This window comes from Nestor notabilis, unplaced genomic scaffold (assembly GCF_000696875.1).
Source record: "Nestor notabilis isolate BGI_N333 unplaced genomic scaffold, ASM69687v1 scaffold21342, whole genome shotgun sequence".
NCBI lineage: Eukaryota > Metazoa > Chordata > Aves > Psittaciformes > Psittacidae > Nestor > Nestor notabilis.
The window spans coordinates 19,910-41,314 of record NW_009919961.1 but is presented as its reverse complement, the minus strand read 5'-3'; the positions used below and the strand labels follow the sequence as shown (position 1 = coordinate 41,314).

Genomic DNA, 21,405 nt, shown 5'->3' with positions numbered 1-21,405 from the left:
GAGCTCTCATCAGTACTGACAGCAATTTCATTTCTTAGTTGCATCAGGGCACAGGGGTAACAGGTAGCATAGACTCACCTGTAAAAGAAGAACATTAAGGGTATGATAACATCAGAGGTTTTTGCACAGCTATTGTTCATGCAGCTCAGGAACAGCAGCATGGTCTGCTCCACGAGGGATGATGAGCTGGGAGCCAAGGTGGACCTTGTCAGAGGCATTGCTTTGAACAGTCAAGGCACAGTCCTCTAATCCTGAAGGATTCAAAGTGAATGGGCTGAGCAGGATGGTGGTAATAGGGTCCACTAACAGACACAGACAAGATGCAAAACCAGATCTGGAGTCCATCCTGAGACTGTGTTGCACGAACCCAGTCAGTAGTAGCAGGAGGCAGGACTGGAGACAAAACTGTAATAAATGTCCAAGAACGTCCACCCAGGAGTCAGAGCTGGCAAGAGATACACCTACAGCTTCTCTCTAACAAGAGCGACCTGCCCAAGCCAGTGCTTATGTGTAGCTGAAAGAACCACAGGCAAGGGCTGTCGGGTGGACCCACCCACCAGGTGAAGCTGCTCAGGGCGGTTAAGGCCTATTGGTGCACTCAGGGCCCTGGCCTGAGTGTTAACGAGCCAATCTAAAATGGCACTTGTGGGCATGTGTCTTGCTCAGGTTTGTAAATTTTATCTTCTCTATATACATTCTTTTACTGGAGAACCTTTTAGATCACCCAGGTAATACCATAATCAACCTATGATATTAACTCCTCCTGTTCACCTGATGCCATACCACTGCTGCTTCCAACTTAGCCTGGTGTTTGAACAGGGTTCAGGCCATGACTGAGCACCAGGATTCTTGAATAAGAATCAGTATTGCAAAATGAGGATTATGTTGCCTGACAGTTTGAAGAATTGTTGTGCAATCTCCCTTGCAGGTACACAGCCTCCTTTGGGTAGGTACACAGCCTCCCTTGCTTAATAGGGCCCACCACAGAACAGCCTCTGGACTGTCCAGTAATACTATGCACTGACATAGCAAGCTCCAGTAGAAATTCTTTCTGCTTTCTCCACTATACAAGACAACTCTGATCCAGCATGGAAAACAATGGTGCTTTTCTTTCCCCGCTTGGTATCAGCTGTGAAGGATAAATAGCATTACTGTAGCAAAACCACCACCACCACCAAGCCCTTTTCAACATTGAATTCCCTTTCCCTCTCTAGTCAATGGAACTATAATTACAAACACCACCATGAGTGAGTAACTGAGCTGGAGGAGACTGACTCCAATGAAGTCAAGTGGTCACAGCTCTTGTGTAAACCATGGAAGGTGCAAGTCTACCTACCCTATACACACATACACTCAGCCCTTGCTTGTAGTGTGCAGTAAGTGTAGTATGTGGATACTAGAGGAATGACAGTCTGAGCTAAGAAAAACTTAGGAAGCAGTAGAGCCCCAAGGACTGTCGTTTTTGTGGGAGATGAGGTAAATCCAGTAGTCTTGTGGAAGTGAGGCTGCTGCAGCAACATGTCCCCAGGTGCAACCAACAATAAGGCTGAGCATGTATTCCCTCCCAGGACATACAACACAAACACACACACAACATGTACACAGCACTCACACAAATACAGCATCAGCGGCCTTATCCTGTTCCCCTCTCTGGCTGATCAGGATGAAGGTCCATTAGTGGAAAATACAGACATGTATATATGATATCTATCCCTTCAGCAGCTGGGCTCAGGCAGTATCTGGCCCCTGGACCCCAGTCTCCCCAGATGCTAGCACCTGGACATAGGAACCCCTGAGGCTGTAACCCCACTCCTGTTGCTGATACAGACCCCTCACTCAAACACAGATGTGTAAAAACACATATACACATCACGGTCTCTGCAGCGGCCAGCTTTGGAGACACAGTTCACCCCATAGCTGGTCCTGGATCCTTGGTCTTTCTAGGTCTCTTGCACAATGGAGACACCTATATACATACAAAACACACACAAATGAGTCTCATGTGACCCACAGACCCCCTGGTGTCTCCAACAGCTGTCTGGGACTCCTCTGTTCCCCCCATAGCTAGCTCCTCCCATGGTCTTGCCTCTTCACCAGGAAAAGAGTTAGAAACAACATCTAATAAGACAGGACAGACTGTAGTGATCAGGCAGGGCACAGGGCCTGGCCAGACAAGCATACCTGTTTGCACTTGACCAATCCTCTTAATCCCTTTATCGCTCTTTTTTTCTACATCTGTTCTTCCCCAAGCCCCTTACACCCATTCCTTTCACCACTTTTGTTTTTTCCCTTAAACATCTCATAAATCTCGTGCAATCCTACAAATGCTTTTCCTCTGCATCCTGTAATGTGTCCTGCCCTCCCAGACAGTAACCTCCCATTGTCTGAAAGGTGACTGTGAGAGCCCTCCTGTTGCTTCATGTTGATGGGTTTCAGATATGGGCAGGGGCTGAGGTACTCCTGCAACAGCCCTGGCCAGGGCCCCAGCCAAGGCATCCCTGTGAATCCTTAACTTGTGTTTCTGCCTGCCATTGTGCCACTGCAGTGATGGGTCTCTGGTGGGCTGGTAGCTCCTGTGATGTGCCAGGGAGTAGCTGGCACAGGGTGTTATTTGGATTCGCCTAACTGCCATCTGCTCTGTGCTCCTTTGTGTGTGTGCTTTTTATCCCACTCCTTAACATAGGACTGTTATTTTTGTTATTTTTTCTTTTAATCTAACCCTAGCCACCACCTCTTATAAAAACTCTAGTTAATGGGGAAGCCAGCAGCATGACTCCTTAGCAATGTGGGCTGCCAAGAGCACATTAAATCCTGTCTTCTGGTTTGTTCCCTGGCTTTTCATAGCATGTTAGCCAAATTGATTAGATTTGGCCCACAGGGAGTAAATTATGGCAAGTCAGTCATGGACGTACAGTGCCAACTACCTTTTGTTTAGATGGGTTCAAGTACCATTGCATCTGCATGTGTACCTCTCCCCTCCTGAAGGACTGGCAGATAGGTAGCTCTCAGGCCATTTTCATTTTCATTATCCAATACTTTTAGTGATGAACAGCTACCTAGCACTGGCACCAAAGTCCTGACAGACCGTGTTTGCAGAAGGACATAGCACACCCCAAACAACCAGCTGTAATCAGCATTGGCTCCAGTTTACTCACCTACAAGTTTCTGTGAGCTAATTCCCTTGAGTGCAGCACATGCACCTGCCTCAGGGCACTGCAAAGGCACATCCCAAGAGACTGACCACCAGTCTTCACCATGAGCATGCCTCTTCCAGCAACCTCATCCAAATACAAGCAAGCTATAGGAAAATATTAAACCAATTTTTTTTTCACTGCAGCTTCTCCATGTGTGCATGAGGGTGATCTTCCCTTAGGTGGGATTTATTAGGTCAGCTGGCAGTAATGCACCAGCATGCTAAAACTAAAGCATGGCTGAAGAGGCTGTCAGCACCAGTGGACAATCCAGCTGGCAATAAACCACAAGAAAAGATGAGGCATAAGACATAACAAGGTAAAATATCAATATTACAGCATAGCTGTCAAGCCATCCAAGGTCTTTTCACACAGTATAGAACAGATGTTCAGATGAGGTAATCAATGCAATCTCTATAAGCAGATTAAACTGAAGGTAGCTAAATGAAAGGAACAAGAACTGTGGATGGATTGCTGAAAATAGAGTGGAAGTGACTTAAAACAGCTGAGGAAATTCAACACAGATAAAAGTAAAATTACGTCTATGAGGAAAACATTTTCTGAACTGTCATTGTAATTACGTTCCTAGGTTGACTACTACCAACTAAGAATGAGGCTTTAAGGTTATCTGTATTTTGATATCCTTAAAAACACATTGGTCAGAAGCACTGAAGAACAAAAATTAGCTATTAGGAAGCAGAGAACAAAGAGAAGTAATTGTTATGTGGGTATGTGAGATGATAGTGATGCCTTTTAATGTGTGTGTAGTTCTGGTCTCCTTGTCTCAGGTAGAATATAGTAAAATTGAAGAGGGTGCAAAGAGGAACACAAGCATAATCCAATTTATGGACCGTCAGAGACAGAACATGACCACAAAAGGCAGACTACATAGATTAAGGACTCTTAATCCAGATGATAGCCATCTATGAGTGGTACAGTGAGGATGACTTCTCTGTCTGCCTCAAAGTGAAAACTAAGTGGCATCAAACAGAACAGGCAGATTCAGAAGAAAACAGAGGAGATGATGCTACTTCAGACCGTGAAAATGTGGGACTTCTTGCCATGAACACTGTGGGTGCTGGGGGACTATTTGGAAGATGGATCATTATCTACTTGTAAAAGAAACGTATCTAAAAGTGCAAAGGCCACACAGTGCAGGGAACTTTGCTGTCTCCTTCTCAGAAGTTTTTGGAGTAGACCCACAGAAGCTGCCTTCTCCTGGTACCAGCCATTGCCAGTGTAGGAAGTTGTGTCTGCAAACATCTGGGTTGACTTCTAGTGGCCCAGCGTCTGGTCTACATGTTGTTGCAGAATTGGGTCCTCCTTAGTGGCCCAATCAGCACAACATTTCAAACTGATGAAGTCACTGGTGACTCAGCCACAACAAACATCCGAGTTGGGAAATGCTCCTGTCAGACAGGTAATAATGTGTTAAGCTGTTTTTGAAAAGATTTACATCCTTGATGTGCTAACTCTCATTTGTCCTACTGATCTTTCTGATTCCTGTTTGGTAATGGAATCCTTTCAAACCACCTTGGGACACGGTAAAATCCACATGAGCAGAATGTCGGGTACTGACAAAATCCACTTTACATGCTTCCTAGTCAGTCCGGTGGGACAGTTTTTTTGTGCCAGTGGCTGGTAACATGTCAGTATTGCAATATGACTTCTGTTTTTCTCATGTAAGCAAATGCATCTGGATATAGCTTTCCATCTGGCAGTGTTCTATACCTCCAAAAGGATTATATCAGGGTTTTGAGATTTTACCTGCTGCTGTTACAGACGTAAACTTACCTTCTATCTTGTATTTTTCTTCTACTTTTGAATCCCTGGTTGTCAAGATCATGCCAATGTATTTGCTTTCTCTGGTATGTTGAAATTATCTGTGGAGTTACAGGTGTACAATCGGGTTTTGGTTTTGTTGTGAATTAACTCTGCAAAAATTAAGTTGGCTGCCTGTATCTTTAAACCCAAATTGGGTCCATGCAAATGCAGAAGTCCTTGCATAGGGTCGGAGCATGCTGGATGTCACTGTACAAGGCTGGGATGGAGCAAGTAATCCCTGGCAGATCAGCCCAACAACTAGAGAACTACCATGCATCTGTGCATTGCCTTTTTGAAGGCTTTATATCCCAAGAGCTTTGTCAGCTTGTGTGCAACATGGCAAAGATGCAAGTCTTAATCTAATGCTGAACATGAGTCACTAAGCCCTTTCAGAAAACTAGATCATGAGGTTGCAACACTTGCAAAACACACGGGCTTTTCTTCCTCATGAATCAGCAAAGAAGTGTCTGCATTTCAGTGCTGTGTTTAAAGCCAGCATAGCACTCACCTTTCCGAATGGAGGCTGGGTTATACTTATCATCAAACAAAAGTCAAGTTTGAAAAAATCCCACCAACCCTGAAAAAAGTGAATAAAAGGAAACAGAGAAACAATGTGAATTTTTTTCACTCTGAGTAAATAATAGCAATTATGTTACGTATACAGCTGTTGACAGTATCATGCTCGAATGGGGTGCAAATGGTGTGTTTTGTCTTCTGAGACTGGCTGGCTTTAGGAAGGTGAAGGCGTTGCCAAACCTTTCAGGAGTTACAGTTATTAGAGATCATGTTCTTCATTGTGTGGTTAAGGGCCCTAATTGCAACTTACTGACCAAATACTACTATGGGAAACTGTATCTTGTCTGTATTCTGCAGATTACTGATTTAGCTATCATCAGCTGCTGCAGTTATTCTCCTCACTGCAAATCCTGTGTCTTCATCAATAATTGTGACTTTGACCACCTTGTCCCCTTCTCCTAGGAGTCTCTGATTTCTTTGGCTACATACATAAATGCCCTTCTCTGTCTAACCTGAAGTGCTATATTTCGGCTTTTTCATGCGAGTAGCACCAGCTGAGTTTAGCTTTAGGAAGGAGACTACCATAGATACAAAGCATTTAAGCAAAAGGTTTATTACGTGGAATTTTTGGAAATTAATAGATTTCCAATTTTATTTGGAAATTAAAAGAAGAAATATTAGGCTGGACATATGTTCCTGAATTTATTTTGGATAAAAGTCTATTAGAAATGTTCAGAAAGTGTCAGCATAAATGACAGGCAATATTCACATTTTTTTCCTGATACTAGAAACTAGTTTCAATTTTCCAGCTAAGGCAAAATAAAATCATTGGCAAATTTTGTGCTTGAGCATTTCAACACCTACCCTTTTCCCTCTTATTAAGAAGAATGTAAGGATCATTACAGGTCAGTCTGATCTACTGCTTGATAGCCTGAATTGGGGTCTGATGCCTCATCTGATGCTCTCCTACTCTCCCACTTAGTTCCTCAGGGGAAGTACAAAGCTATATATCCAGATACACTAAATAAATGTTCCCAAGAAGGACATTCTGCCTTTAAAAAACTATTGAACCTGATAGCTAGTGAATATGCACTTCTTGAGTTGTGTTTTCAGCATTAATCAGTACTTACGGCTTTTTGCTATCTCAGTCTTACTTTGCTTGTCCTTTCTTTGTCAAATACTGGTACCTGGAAACATCTCATGTTATGATGTAAGAAAACAAAGCTGTGGTATGTTTCTTTTGAGTTTATGTATATTTTTCTTATCTAACACAAAACCTCATGAACAGTTCAGGTGATGGTGCTAGTTTTGAGAAGTTGAGTATTAGAACATTAATAGAGAGCCATAGGAAGTGCTGGATCATCTTAGTCTGGCATCTGCTTTCCAAAATAACAAGTCCCACCATAAAGTCTTGACTCCCAGACATAGTTCCTGCCCTGCAAGTGCTGGCAGAGGTGTCGGTCTGAAAAGCTTTCCTGAGTATGACTTGAGGTGGGCCTTGGGTGCTGCTCAAGGTATTACATGAAGGCAATGAGGCTGGCATATGCCATCCCACCACTGATAAGACTTTGAAACAAGGCAACTGGAAGGAAAAGGTGGATCCAGGTACTACACCTGGCACTCATGTGGTCAGTGCAGGTATGTGCCAGTGACCTGAATACCATCTTTACTGGGCATGAGGCAAGCAACACGTGTTCTGCACTGAGACATGTGAAAGAAGACAACCTTTAGCACTTGGTGCAGAGTGGCAAGGTGGGGAGGTCAAAGACAGAACCTGCAGGCTGATTTCAGTTCCATATTGTCCTTAAGCAGTATCCATGTTGTAATACGTTTTAAGTGCAATCCTTCAGCTCAAGAATCAGAAAGGTTAAAGATTCCCTGTTAGTTATCTCTGGTCACACAGATCTGTAATAACTACCTACAGATCAAAGACATTTCATGTTTAGCATATTTTAACATCAAGACAGAATTAATGTTGTAATTCAAGTCTTAAAATTAGTATTTGGAAGAGGCCAGTCTACCCTTCTACTTATCTGATTGAATACAGCTGATTTTTGTATCATGTTTCACATCCAGGGGCACAATCAAGGTTTTGGTACCAGGTAGCCAGGGTACAAAAGCTGCTGCAGGATTTTGTAGGTCACTGTAGTATTATCCCGCTGGATGAATGAGACTCAGAAAGCCCACTGTGTATGTTTCTGACCATGATCCTCCCCACATATACACACAAAGAAAATGATGTAAAAAGAAGAAAACTACAAATGTTGTAACACCCACCTTATCTTCAGTCTTTGCTGGTGTTGCTTCTTGTTGACTAAGTTACTATTCTGATTGTGCTAAAGCCTTATCTAGAGAAGTAAAAATAGTGAAATATTCCTTAAAGTGTTTCCATTTGCAAGTCTCAACCCTTGAACCAAAGTAACCACATACTTGAAGATCCCTTTGTCCTTGATCTTTTTTCTGAAGCTTCCAACCTTCCCTGAAACTGCAAATTGGGAATGTTAAAGAAGTCATTTGAATTTATCTATTTGTATCACATTTATATCCATTTATATTACAACAACCAAGGCAGATTCTTCAGATTTTAGGCTTGATAATTGAGACTTAGTTGTAAAACGATTCATTACACTTGTCCCAGAGTTACCTCTCCAATATATGCTATGGTTTTTGGTGTTAATGAAGGCTGGGCTGTGTGCCTCTCTTGGAAAGTGCAAAGTTTATTTTCCTGCATAAAACTTCGAAAACTGGTCAGAGGCCATTACAAAAAACAGAGGGTGGCCAAAGCAGTTTATACTATCTGTGATTAACCTCTAGATGTTTTATTTGTTACAATGGTAATGAAGAGTTACAATGCTAAGATACCGTTTGAGATGCAGTTTAAATGCAGCCCAGAGTTACACACAGCATCGCGCCAACTCTTCTCAGGCACATTTGTTTTGCGTAATGGTTTTAATATAAACCAGACCCAAGGTATTTCTGGCTGGGTTTCCTCACATTTCTCTTTCATCTTTGGCATTTCCAATTGCATATACAATCTCCCTCAGGTGGTTGTTACTGGTGTCCTTTATACATTTCCAATTTTCATTATATATGCTGCCAGTAATAACTTCTAACTATATAATAACCCTTTGGATTATAATAGGCAGTGTTCTACATTATTTCTCAGAGATGAGTTAACTCTTCTCTCTCTTCCTCCTTCTGTGATTTACAATATTGGTACAGTCAACACAGGCATCATGAATTTAACTTGATACCATCCTGCTGCTACACAGAGAGATCACAAACGTGGACATGTACTTCAGAAGAGAGAAATAAGATCAGACTATTTTTCTGAATGATGAGTCCCTGGAGTGTCTTCAAACATGGTGTATGCCCAACCACCTGCCTTCAACCTTTTCGATGGTCTGTGCAGGGAGTATTCAGGCTGTTTCACAGCAAACAAAGAGTTTGGTTTTAAAACCACCACAGGGATGGCCTCTGTGGTTATCACAGACATACAGCTCTGCTCCACTGTGGCGGTCAGGGTTCAAAGCCAGTTTTCTGTGTCCTCCCTGAGTAACTATTCAAAAAAATACTACAGACAAATGTCTGGCTTTTTGAGTGGTGTTGGTGGGATAGCATTTTACCCCTGAACTCCTAGAAGCAAGGTGTTGTAGGGCACTGCTAGGGTCATAATCCCAGATGAAATGTGAAATTACCAAAATACATAATCTGGTGAGTGCTGGAAAGTCCCAGTATCTCATGGAAATAATAATAAAAAAAGGATGCTCTATCAAATTCCACACAGTGCAGCACAAGGGCTGCTGCAACTGCTGTGCAATTCAGATGGGAAAAAAAAAGTATTCTCCAGCTTTGACTAGCCTAACTGTAATCCCCACCAAAAGCCGCTTCCATTTTGTCCCTTGGGAAGTGAGAGTGCTTACTCTGTATTTTCAGTTCACTCGTGACACTTACTGTACATGAGGGATGGACCCTAGGTTCCACATACTATTTCCCTTCCTGTCCTCTTCCCCACCCCAAATATCCTCTTCAACCACTTTTTCTTGGTTCAAACAACAAGGCTAAACAGGGGAAATTTTAAATAATGATTGAGGATTTTTTTTATTCATTTAAGTTTCAATATCATTACAGAAAATGTTATGGTACAGAGTTGTTTAACATTAGTTTTATTTCTTTGCTCATTTAATTTCCACATGAATGCTGGTAACACTAATATCTGTACAAGATCAGTCTTTGATTTTTTTTTGTTTTCAGTTCTGTACATTTTTAAATGTATTGGTTAAAAAGGCTGTCAGCACTTAAGGAAGCAATTTTTTTGTTTGTTGAAATAAAAGGTATCCAGTTACTGCCCAAGAGTACGGAGCTGGGTGGCTGCCGGGACAAGAGAGATCCCTGAATGCGCAGCGAGGTGAGAAAACCTCGGGGCTTCACTGGGTTCCCAGTGCAGCCACTCCGCTTTTGGCACTGTGCACATCAACACGAGATACAAGATAAAGAACAAGCAGAAGCTCTCTGTGAAGCAGTTATGAAGCATACTAATAAGGGAAATCCAAGTGTTGTCTACGCTAGTATAAATAAGCAGACAGCCTTGTTTTAAGAGCATAAGTAGTTGTATCTTAAAGATGAGAAAAAACACAAGTTCTGCAGGCACCTACTGCTGTCTACTAAAAGCTACCGCTATTAGAACTAGCATTGAACACACAAAGCAATTGCAAGGAAAGGAAAAAGTTGCTTTGATATAATCAGAATAAATTTCTTTGTTAAGATTTGTTTTAAAGTTTTTTTTTAAAAGGTATTTATTTAAATTCCATTTGAAATATAGTTCAAGATGTTGACTATACTGATCAACTTTTATCCAAATCAGAAAAACTAGCTGTGCCGTTGCATATTACAGGATACAGTCAATGATATGTGGACATGCATCAAAGCTTCGCTCTTGCTGGTGGCATCATAGCCTTCCAATGACCATGACATCCACCACCTCCCCCTTGTGAAGCTCCACATACTGCTCTGTCTTTGGAGGTAGCATCAACAGTCCATTGGCACTGCGCATACTCATCAGACGACTGCTCATCTGATTCCCTACGGGAGAGTGAGAGAAGAATTTCAGTTAAGTTTTCCGCTATGTTCAAATACTGCAACACACCACGTGAGAAACAAGAGCTGTTCTTATGAAGATGTTCATGGTGCTAACTAACTTATTCACAGAGCTGGGATCTCACTGTTACAAAGTGGATAGAAACACAGAACTCCACGGAGAATTAGCCTCTCTTCACCTTGGCTCTCAAAACGTTCATTCCCGCTGCTGACTGCTTCCTACCCAGCCTTCTGCATTAGCTATATCTTATGGTAAATTGCTTTTCTGTTGGAATTTCTAATCCTATAAAAATTACTTAACTTTTCAATTTGTATACTTAATACAATTGTAGAAAGACTAAAATCAGCACATTCTAGAATGTTCTTAATATACTGTTATAGAGTAAATAGAATGAATTTATTCTCTCTGAATAGTCTCATTTAGCATTACTAGCTTAGCACTAGTAGCTGAAGTAGCTGAAGCCACAAGCACTGATGGGGAGAAAACTTTTGATAAGACTAATGTTGCTAACAGAGAACTAGTTGAATCTGGCAGGTGCGAGCAGAATGAAGAAGATAAGGACCAAGGAAACAATTCCAAGAGAATGAGGTAACCTCAGAAGAAGGCCTGGTGACAAAGAAAACCAATAAGAAATCAAGAGATGACCAATCAGAACTAAGTGAGTGGACTTGGGGATTGGCTATGGGTATAATCGGAAGGTGTGATCTGGGGTACGGGTCCCTCTCCAGAGGCACCCAGCTCGAGCTGTAACCTGAGAACTAACAAGACAGGAACTGGAAACATTCACTTTGACTTCACACTTTTCAGCGCGATCCCAGGGTTGGACCCTAGGTGGCCGGCTGAACAAATCCGTATCATACACCTCCTCAAAAGAGTGGGTTTCTTTGGGACACTCAGCTTCACAACGTGCCCTGAAGAAAAACAGACTCATATTGGTAGTACCAACAAAAAATAAAAATGCAATAAGAAGTTGTGTCCTTCAGTTTCTTGGGTTTTAAACCTCCAGACTGACAGAGAAATCATTCCAGATAATCTCTTCGCGTAAGGAAAGAAGTGGTGCACAAAAAACTGAGAGTTAAACCAAATACAGCGTTACAGATGTAAGTAATACCTTGGCTTATACCTGGAAATATGTCAGAGGCTGTGTGATCTTGGGAGTCAACAGTAAGAACTTTCTCTGAGTAAACAGTAAGATTCATTTGAGCTAATGTTTATCCTGTGGAGACTTGCATATAGTACTTTGTATTGAACAATTTGGATGCAGCAAAAAGACAATTAGTTGTTTAAGGACCTGAATCTTTTGAGTAACTGGCAGAGTCAGTCTTCCAGTGCTACACAGCTAATAAAGTATTCAAATATAGTATTTACCTCAACTGCAGCTGTGTATCCAGCAGTATCCCTAGGTGGCAAACATGACTAAGAAAAGCCTTGGTCTGCTTTAAAAGAACATATACAGCCTCTGCTATCTTTTCTACTTTTCCAGTTCAGCTAGAATCATACTTTTATCTGTATTGTTCCTACCTAGGCTTCAACTTGTGTTTGTTCAGTACATGCACAACAGCATGAGTAAGCAAATGTGTCTGTGAGTGCAAGCAGCATGGGTGGATGTTCATGAAAAGAAATGTGTGCACATAGCAAGCATACAGATGTGTTGTGTGCGTGTATAAAGATGGGTTATTCAGATAAAGGAAGTTTTAATGGCTAAGTTGGTAACTCTTATCATGACTGAATTTTATAACATACATAGAATCACAGAATCAACTAAGTTGGAAAAGATCTTTAAGATCAAGCCAAACTACACCTGAGCACTGCCAAGTCCACCGCTAAACCATGTTACTAAGGATCTCATCTACGTGTTTTTTGAACATGTATGGATGTGCATAAGTATATCAGCAAATCAGCCTGAATGAGGGAGGTTATATGAAAATGTGTGCACATGCTTGGTTGTTTTTAGACATGGATGTAGGGAGGCAGGGACCTGTGTGAATGTCTGCCAGTCTGTGTGATGGGACACTAACCTGTACTCTGTGCCCAAGGTAGAGGTTCTTGGTGATGCCAAGTCAGTATGCACCGATGATATTCTGGGCGGGGGTCCAATTTTACATCACATGATAACTGTAGAAGAAGCAAAGAAAGGGTGAAAATGTCACACATTCAGATTGAACTAAGATAATGGAATCATCTGCTCAACTGTTTTTCCTTAAAAATAGTCTTCTTAAAGACCTGCATTTCGAGGTCAGATGGTGTCTAGTGCAAGATCAAAAGCTGACAAAGGTAGAGACTGCAATATTTAAGGAAAATACAACTGTGATATAATATTGTTCCTTTACTGGGAGTTTAAAAATAGTATTTCTCTGGAAAAAAAGCTTTTTTCATTTCTGGTTGCTGCATTACACTGCATAAAGATAAAAATTTTATTCACATTCAAAATCCTGCTAGCTCTGACAAAAGAGAAATGGCCATTTTTGAAATGAAAAGAGATACAAGGGATGGCTCACAACGGAATTTAATGGAACACATCGGAAAATTCATGCAAAATTCCTCTCTGTTTTAGAATATTTTAGCTGGATGCCTGAGGATCTGTGCAAGAGAGACACAGGATAAGCAGCAAGAGAAACCTGCATAGCCAAGAACACTAGGAAAACTATAAAAAGTAATGTAACCCGTGGTACTTTATTTGAATCAAAAATAAAAGAATAATACATTATAACACTATACCTTGCATTTCTATTAAACTGAGTTAAAATATCCATGATTTCTTCTAGAAGTGAAATGGATAGTTTAAGGGATTTATATTGCTTGGGGGTGGGGAGTCATGTGGGCTACTTGTATAAATAACTGAAGAACAGAAAGTTTGTATTTTCCATTGCTAGTACAGAACTATCCAACTCTTCTCTTCAGGTTTCCCAGATCACTCTGCATTTTTTACCACAGGTTAAAATCATTTATTTTTTTTTAAACAGGAAGAGCGTCCTTTGTGACTGATTGGCAAATGACTGCCTTTGCACCTGTGTATCTTGCTCCATTAAATGGTCATCTAACTCCTAGAAATTTTGGGACTGAATATTTGGGACACAGAGATTGAGGATGTATCTCTGTTTTGTGTGAACTTCCTTCAACTTGCCAGAATTAGTCTAGGGGTCAGATTCCACAAACAAGACAGGCTTGCAGAGCCTGAAGAGCTGTGCATCAACATTTTGAGAGAATTTTCAAATTGAGGACAAGCTTCTTACCCTGGCTTTGATGATGGTGGGCCGAGGATCCAGGATACCCTGCATTTTCCTCAGTGCGGGAACAACAAAGAGATTACAGGTGACAACGGCTGAGACAGGGTTGCCTGTAGGACAAAGAACAGTTGGTGGTGACTCCCTCTTGATTTACTCTGTGAAATGCTGGAAGTGATCTAATGTTTTTTATAGCAATTGCGCTTCTAAAGAACTCTAAAGAGCTCTTCATGCTACGTACAGGAAACATTTCATTCCAGAGTGGAGTGGCATGTGGGGCCTATTGTGTACATGGATAGGTCCCAGCTGATAGGGCTCTTGATTCATGATTAAGGTTTTCAAGACCTACGCAAAAATAACTTTTAATTCCCTAACATAGTGGCAAAATGCTTTAGTACAAATTCTGAGGAGATTTCTACCGATTTATATATTTTCTGTTGGCTTACAAGAGACGTGTATGACCAACATCTGTCAAACACCACTTGATTCACACATCTGGACTTTCCTAGGTGACGGTTCTAAAACAAATACTATGAGCAGACAGATGCTCCACTGAGCTCTCTCCCGGAAGCAAATGTATTGCAGTAACTAAAATAAGAGAGAGAAAGAGCACTAGAGATACATCTGAAAACCACCAGCTTATCATAAGCAGGATTCCTTGTGTAGTCAGAAATCCGTGAAAACCCAGAGAAAGAGGAATAAAATAAATTCTTCCTGATTTAGAAGATAGAGATTTGTAGCCATTTCCCTAAGGAACTGTTTATTTTGAGTGGTGATTTCCAAGGCATCGCAACACCAGGTGGTGAAGCGATGCTGCCCTCTTTTGGTTCTGCGGTACGATCAGGATTGAAAAAAAGAATTCTGTGACACGTTCCTTGGCACTCCCTCGTTTTTGTCTCTGTTTTCAGTATGTCGGAGTGGATGCACTGACTTGCACGCACAGAATATTTACTGTGAAGGCAGAGGGAGCTGTGGGAAAAAATCACCCCTGCATAGTACCACTTCCAAAACCCAAGGAAATTGTTGGATGGAAGAAACTGGCAAATTCTGAGGACAGGAACAAGAAAGAACTCCTCAGTATACCCCTGTAAGTCTGTCTCTTCTGGAAATTTCTAGGAAAACCTTACACGTACTTTCCTTAGGGATGCCAACACCGTACACAGGTGCTGTGAAATGTCACTGTTGTGTTTCACGTCTATTATATATACATGACAACAAAAGTAATCCACAAAACATCTTACCTGGGAGTGCAAAGATTATTTTTCTTACGCCATCAATATCCAGAGTTGCAAAAGTTGTTGGCAGGCTATGGAAAAAGAAAGTTATTTAATCTGTGCACTAGACTTTGTTTGAACATTATTATGTTATTATTTAAAACATTTGGAAAAGAAAACAAATCAGGATCTCTCTCAGCAGTTCATTAGCACCTGCTGCTTATTCCATACTGGGGATGTAATCCTCTCTTTGTGATGACAGAACAATTAGTTTTTCTTGGTATTCAGCTATGAAGTTTTAAGTAGATGATTTTGTGGTGAGGAAACAGCCAAGAGCAGATGAACTAATAATCAAAAATCTAAATCCTGTCTTCATGGTAGAAGCCAATTAACAAAGAAGCAAGACTGAAATGCATTACAGAGATGTACTCATTTTCATAGAAGGCTCTCCAAATTCTTTGTAACAGTAGTAACTCTAATTTCCCTTACTCCAGTGCCCACAGCAGTAGTAACAATGGAGCAGTATTTCAGAGCAGCAAATGCTAGCTGGTCTGCAGGTGAACACATTCAGATAAGCAGGCAGAGCTGCAGTCAGGTTAAGACCTAGGTCTATCAGTAAAGAGCTTGCTCTGTCTTTCAGAGCTGCTCCCAAGTGATCTTTACTGACTTGTTATCAGGGCTATTACAAATAGGACAAAAATGTGATGGCTCAAGAATGTGGCTGGCAAAGAAAAGGTACTCATCTGTGAAAAAATGATTTCTACATACCTATGTTAATAGCATCCTTTTAAACATTAGAAATGATACTTTGTAGGAATAACAGTTAGACTGAGTTCCTTGGTTTCATTTTGAACTAACAGCAGACAATAGTGGCTGACCAGCAGCAACTCTGGAGATTTGCCACACTTTGATCATTACTACCTAGTATTGTATCTGCTAGGACTAATCAATATCCTATTTCACCAGGGCAAGTTGGTGTTTGAAGTTTCTGTTCTGAAATGTCTCTAACATAATGGGAACTATGTGCCAGACCTCCAAATCTTATAACCAGTGCACAAACTGAGGTACAAAAAAATCTGATTGCTAATTCATATTTACTGAAAACTGAATTCTCATATAAGAGTTCAACACCATCATGGACTAAGTCTTCCAGTATTTTCTTCTGGCAGTGCTGCTAGACAAGGTTCAACTTTACATTAGCTCAGCAACTTTTGGATCAAGTAGAGGAATGGTAAATTCCAGGCATCATGCTGCAGCTGTGTAGTACATCAAAATACAGGCAAACAAAGCAAATTCTGACTTCACTCTTTGAACTTACTCAAGTGAATTCTTCCCAATATAGTAATCACAATTAATGTCTAAGGCCTTTTAAGACAGAATTAATAAAAACTAAGACACAGTATTTGCCATTGCACTACAGACAATGAAAATAAGAGTGCTTGCATTCTCAGTAAGATTAGATGACCAAATGCTTTGGTAGCAGCAAGAAATAACTTTCTTATGGCATAAAATGAAAATGGATATTTGGGGAAAACAAATTTCTTAAAGCTTTCCTGGCTAGTTATTAAAACTGTATTGCTACAAGTCTACAGAGGGATCACCAGAAGAAAGAACTATGTTTGCTTTCAGGTAAGCCAGATCAGAATTTAATATTCTGAATTCTCTAAATCAGGTTACGCATTCCTGTCAGCAGCAGATCCCACTTTTGGGACTTCCCCATACTGGTTGTAAGACAGTAAGACAGAAGCAGTGAGCAATTTCCATGCCTTCATCCAGCATGGGAGAAGCTTTCAGCTCACTCGTTCCCTTTATGTAAGGGAGCTGGTGGTAGTAGCAGCACAAGCACCAAACCCACATGGGCTGTATACAGAGACAGTAAAAGTTTTGTCTGTTTTCACAGCAAACACCGACTTTCTGTTTTGCTCCCTGGCAACAGTTACGGGTTAGAGGGAATTATTCCTCAAAGCTGCACTTGGCCCTGTGTTACTGGACCATGACAACAACCCAGCTGGCAATCAAAGTGCACTCTGTTGTTAGTGAGGCAGAGCAGTAGACATCTTTCTGCTGCTGTACTGTGAAAGGGAACCCTCTATTTTCCATACACATAGTTTTCATTTTCTCTACAGAGCACACTTCCAGACACATTAATTTGCAGTGCTACAGCAAAGGAAAGCAATGCTGAAACAGTTTTCTGAGGCAAACTAAACATATAAAGGATTGTGTTTAATTTAAAATTACTCAGATAAAACTTTGTAAATTAGCTGTCATTCCATCTCTCTCAAGAAATTGCTTGTTTGTAGGAATATGACTTTAGCAAATTTTGAAGTGAAATGAGATGCTCAGTAACCAAACCAGCAGCTAAATGTCCTTATGTTTCCCAGTTATTTCATAACAATGTTGACATTTGAACTCTGTGATGACAGTGAAGACTGTGGCAACATTTCCAGCATGCTGGTTTCTCCCCAGTCCCCAAGCTTGCTTTGCAACAGTTATCAGAGAAGTATCTTTTACTGATAAAAAGTAACCTTTCCATTCCTGTTAATTTCACCCATAAAGATGATGAATAATCTGAACAGGACTGATCTCCCCCCCCCCCCCCCCCCATATCTACCATGTGGTTTATAGTATATTTGGAAAACTCAAATCTACTGAAGAACTTCTACAGGATATTTGGCCCCCATCTGTGCTGCCTAAGTTGAAAGGTTTCTTACCCTGGTTTCATAAAAACTCTGCCAAAGTGAATCTGTGCATGAAGATCAATATCCAGCACCTGTTTAAGATAGTCCTGTTCAAATTCAAAACAGAAAATCAATTCAGTAACATCAAAGTGGCTTACATCATCTAAGCATTCAAAGCAATTAATTAATATCAAGTGAAGATGAAAGACTTTTCATATCCTGAAAGTGCTACAGTCCAGTGGGGAATTTCCAGTATTTGAAAAAAGTATTTTCAAAAAGAAGTGGTGAAGAACAGACTTAGTTTAGGTGCCATCCTGACTCCATGAGGACGTAGTAATGCATTTACTTAAATGTCAGCTGCAGCATCAGAATCTTAGAGGACCCCACAGATACCTACTACTAAAACATTCTCTATGTCAAAGATGGAAAAAACCTGTATGGTTCAAAGTTAAGACTTAAGATCATCAAGTTATTTAATTTTTGCCATGGAAGCTATCTAGCAGTAGATTTAGAAATCTCCTAGTACTTCTGAAATCAATACTGTACTGTAGAAATCATAGTTTTCCAGGATACTGTAATTACTGCAATTTCTTGGGGACACGGTCTAATTCACAGTGGCTGGGGTTAACAGTCCTTACAAAGGAAAAACTGTGGGTAGCTTATGCGTTAAAGTTAAATGATTTTGCATAAATACAATTGATCCAGTTATTAAACCAAACTGAATTACTTGCTTAGTCTTTCTTGAAAATTGCTGTGTTTCAAGATGTAGTATCCTGTTTGTTGTGTTTAGTGAGATTAAAGACAAAGGACATAACAGTCATCTGTGAAGAAAGATTATTATAGCAGTAAATGTGAAGCTCCCTTGCAGTTTTCCCATCTGTCTCTCTCTCTCTCTTTTTTTTTTTCTTTTGGGTGTGTGTTCAAATACTTAGAAAGCAGCAACTTTTTTCAGCCAGGCATGAATTCTATATAATTTTTTACTTTCTATTTACTTTCTGGATGTTCACAGTTATTTTATTAAAACTGCTGAAAGCTCAGTATCAGAGGGGTAACCATCAGGGGAATATAGTCTATGACTTCATGCTGTTGCCTCAAATTCAGGCTGGGGAGAAATTAGCCAGAAGGCAGGAACACCTGTAAGACCATCCAGCAGTCCAGTCACCTCCAAATGTTCCTGTCTCTGCACTACGTTGCCACGTTCCCAATTTAAAGACGAGCACTTGTCCTTCATTATTTTTCTAAGACTACTGAGGACAATAACGGGATTGAAAGTAATTGACACTGGTTTAACTAGTTATCCATTTTCATGATGTATCCAACAATATGATTTCTACTCAGAAAAGCGACAAAAGCAGCACTCATGTTTGCCATCTCCTACTGACTGTCTTTAGTATCTGATATTATAAAAGGAGAGATGTTTCTTTTACCTGCCAAACTCACAGATTCAGCCTGGGATCAAAAAGTAATCTGAGTTTTCCTTGAGTCATGATTAATAAATGTCCTGAAGGTTCATCTACGCCCCACCAGCATCTGTGTATCCCTATTTTCTTTGATGGTTTTGGCACAGGGATTACCAACAGGAACTCAATCAACAATTCTGTTAATGATTCAAAAGGCAAATATATCAGCTCACTGTGTCTCATATGTATTGCCTCTGCAGGACTATCAGGCGCAAAATGTGATAAAACTATTTTTGTAACAGATACAGCTTTGGCATATTCAGGAGACAGATCTGCTGAGCAAGAATGAGCTATTTATATACTCAGGTTGTTTTTCAAAGTGCTTTCGAAGTAGCTTTATTCTATCTACTTTTACCTGCTCTAAGAATAAAAAGAAGTCTGTGGCCTTCATATGCTATTAACCAAACACCTTCCTCATCATAACTATATAAATCATTCCTTAAATAAAAACACATTTGCAAATCAAGAATTAAAATCTTCCCTGTTGTACAGTAAAAAGAACAAAGGGAATGAGGATAGCACTGAAGACTATTTTCTTAATTAGTTCACATTTAAGTGTTCCAAAAAAAGTAAGATCCCTTTTTAAATAAACATTAATACAAAGGTAGAAGCTCTGACGACAGTCTCTGGCTTGAAATTCTTACATATATTGTAGGAAGTCATACTTAAATTTAGCATACCTTTTCCCCCATAGATACACCTCCTGATGTAATGATGACATCAGCACGGCTGATACCCTCATTCAGTGCATTCAGTAAATCATCTGGGCTACAGAAAAGAATAGGCAAGTGGATTAGTGGCATGGAACTAGTACGAGTTGTAGTGTAAGCAAGTGTCTGTGTGCACACATACAGATGTATACACACGCACACACGTACTTTAAGAAAGAGATACAGCTCTTGGCTAATATAAGGTTTTTTCTTTTTCAAGACTCCACCTTGCTCTACTCCATACAATCGCATTAAGTGAACACCACACTGTTTGGCACCTTTCTGTCTAAGAGCTTTGCAACAGGAACATTGGGATACTTTAGGCTGGGATTGAAGAACATTAACACAAGTGTCTGAAAGTATGTAATTTGCACAGTAGGTAGCAATACAAATTATGATTTAGATGAACTGACAGGGCTATATAAAGGGACCTGACACATGAAAATTACTGGCCACCAAGCAGGCTGCAGTACTACCTGTCTAGCTTACCTGATGTGTGCAAAACTAGGGGTAAGGCTCCACTTCAAACTTTCATTAGTGAAAAGTGGGAATAAATCCTTTGTCTATCTTCTCCATTAGAGGGCTCTGCAGCAAAGCCAGCTGTACCTCCACTTCAGCTTGAAAAAACACAATCCATCCTGTTCAAATGTCTATCTAACTTCTTGAGAAACAGTGTAAGCAGATATGTGATGTTCCTCCATACAAAGAGTACAATTGCAAAGGTGAAGGATAGAAGCTGAGTGTATTTCAGTTTTGCTGTCTTAACTATTTTCTTTTTTATATATATATTTTATTTGAGATCTAAACTAGTGGAGAAACTCTGTAATACAGCTTACATAAGACCAAAAGAACTCAAAAGAATTTTCAATATATCAAATAGATACTGTAATATTTGTGAACTGACCAGAAGCTGACCAGTTGCTATGACTGTGTGTAACGTTCCTTCAACAGTATGTTTTTATTTCAATGATTCTCAAAGTTTTTCATGGAAAGCTGTTCCTTCTTAGAATGCTAGTGACTGTATAAAGGACTTCACCTAGAATACAGCACCTCAGTTAAATGCCACACTAGAATTACAAAATACCATTATGGGTTATCAAGGTTTGCAGGCTGCAGGTGGCATGTGGGCTGTCTTTTGGGAGCTTTGGCTATATTTCAATAAAAGATAGAATCACTGCAGTTATTTTGGGGTCTGAGCTGGAAACAGGAAAATCAGAAGTACTAGGCAAGTCCTGGTTGACCTTTTAGAGACTAACAGAAATGGTGTACTTCAAAAGGTCTCAGAAAGAAAAATCCTTTCCTCTGAGCATCCTGCCTTTGCTCATGGTTTATTGAAATCAAAGCAGCAGTTAGCATTATGTGCACAGCATTATGCTGTGCACGCTACTATTTATGTCACACAAGAAAGACTTTGCTCCCTCACTGAGTAGACATCTCAAGTGCATGCAACTGCACACCCCTCACCTCCTCACCAGAAATCCCTCACATGT

The 21,405-nt window shown here is 40.4% G+C and overlaps 1 protein-coding gene across 1 annotated transcript in view; it reads right to left on the bottom strand.

Moving 5' to 3' along the window:
- Positions 1 to 9,606: 9,606 nt before the first annotated feature.
- The window catches only part of LOC104402571 (gephyrin), a gene marked incomplete at its 5' end in the record, with an annotated part of 30,888 nt that continues 19,089 nt past the window's right edge, over positions 9,607 to 21,405 (bottom strand). The window contains 6 exons of the mRNA XM_010010475.1: positions 9,607 to 10,613; positions 12,648 to 12,744; positions 13,863 to 13,966; positions 15,095 to 15,159; positions 17,779 to 17,852; positions 19,886 to 19,973. Of these exons, the coding sequence (XP_010008777.1) occupies positions 10,480 to 10,613; positions 12,648 to 12,744; positions 13,863 to 13,966; positions 15,095 to 15,159; positions 17,779 to 17,852; positions 19,886 to 19,973 (562 nt within the window). The remainder of the gene's footprint in view (positions 10,614 to 12,647; positions 12,745 to 13,862; positions 13,967 to 15,094; positions 15,160 to 17,778; positions 17,853 to 19,885; positions 19,974 to 21,405) is intronic.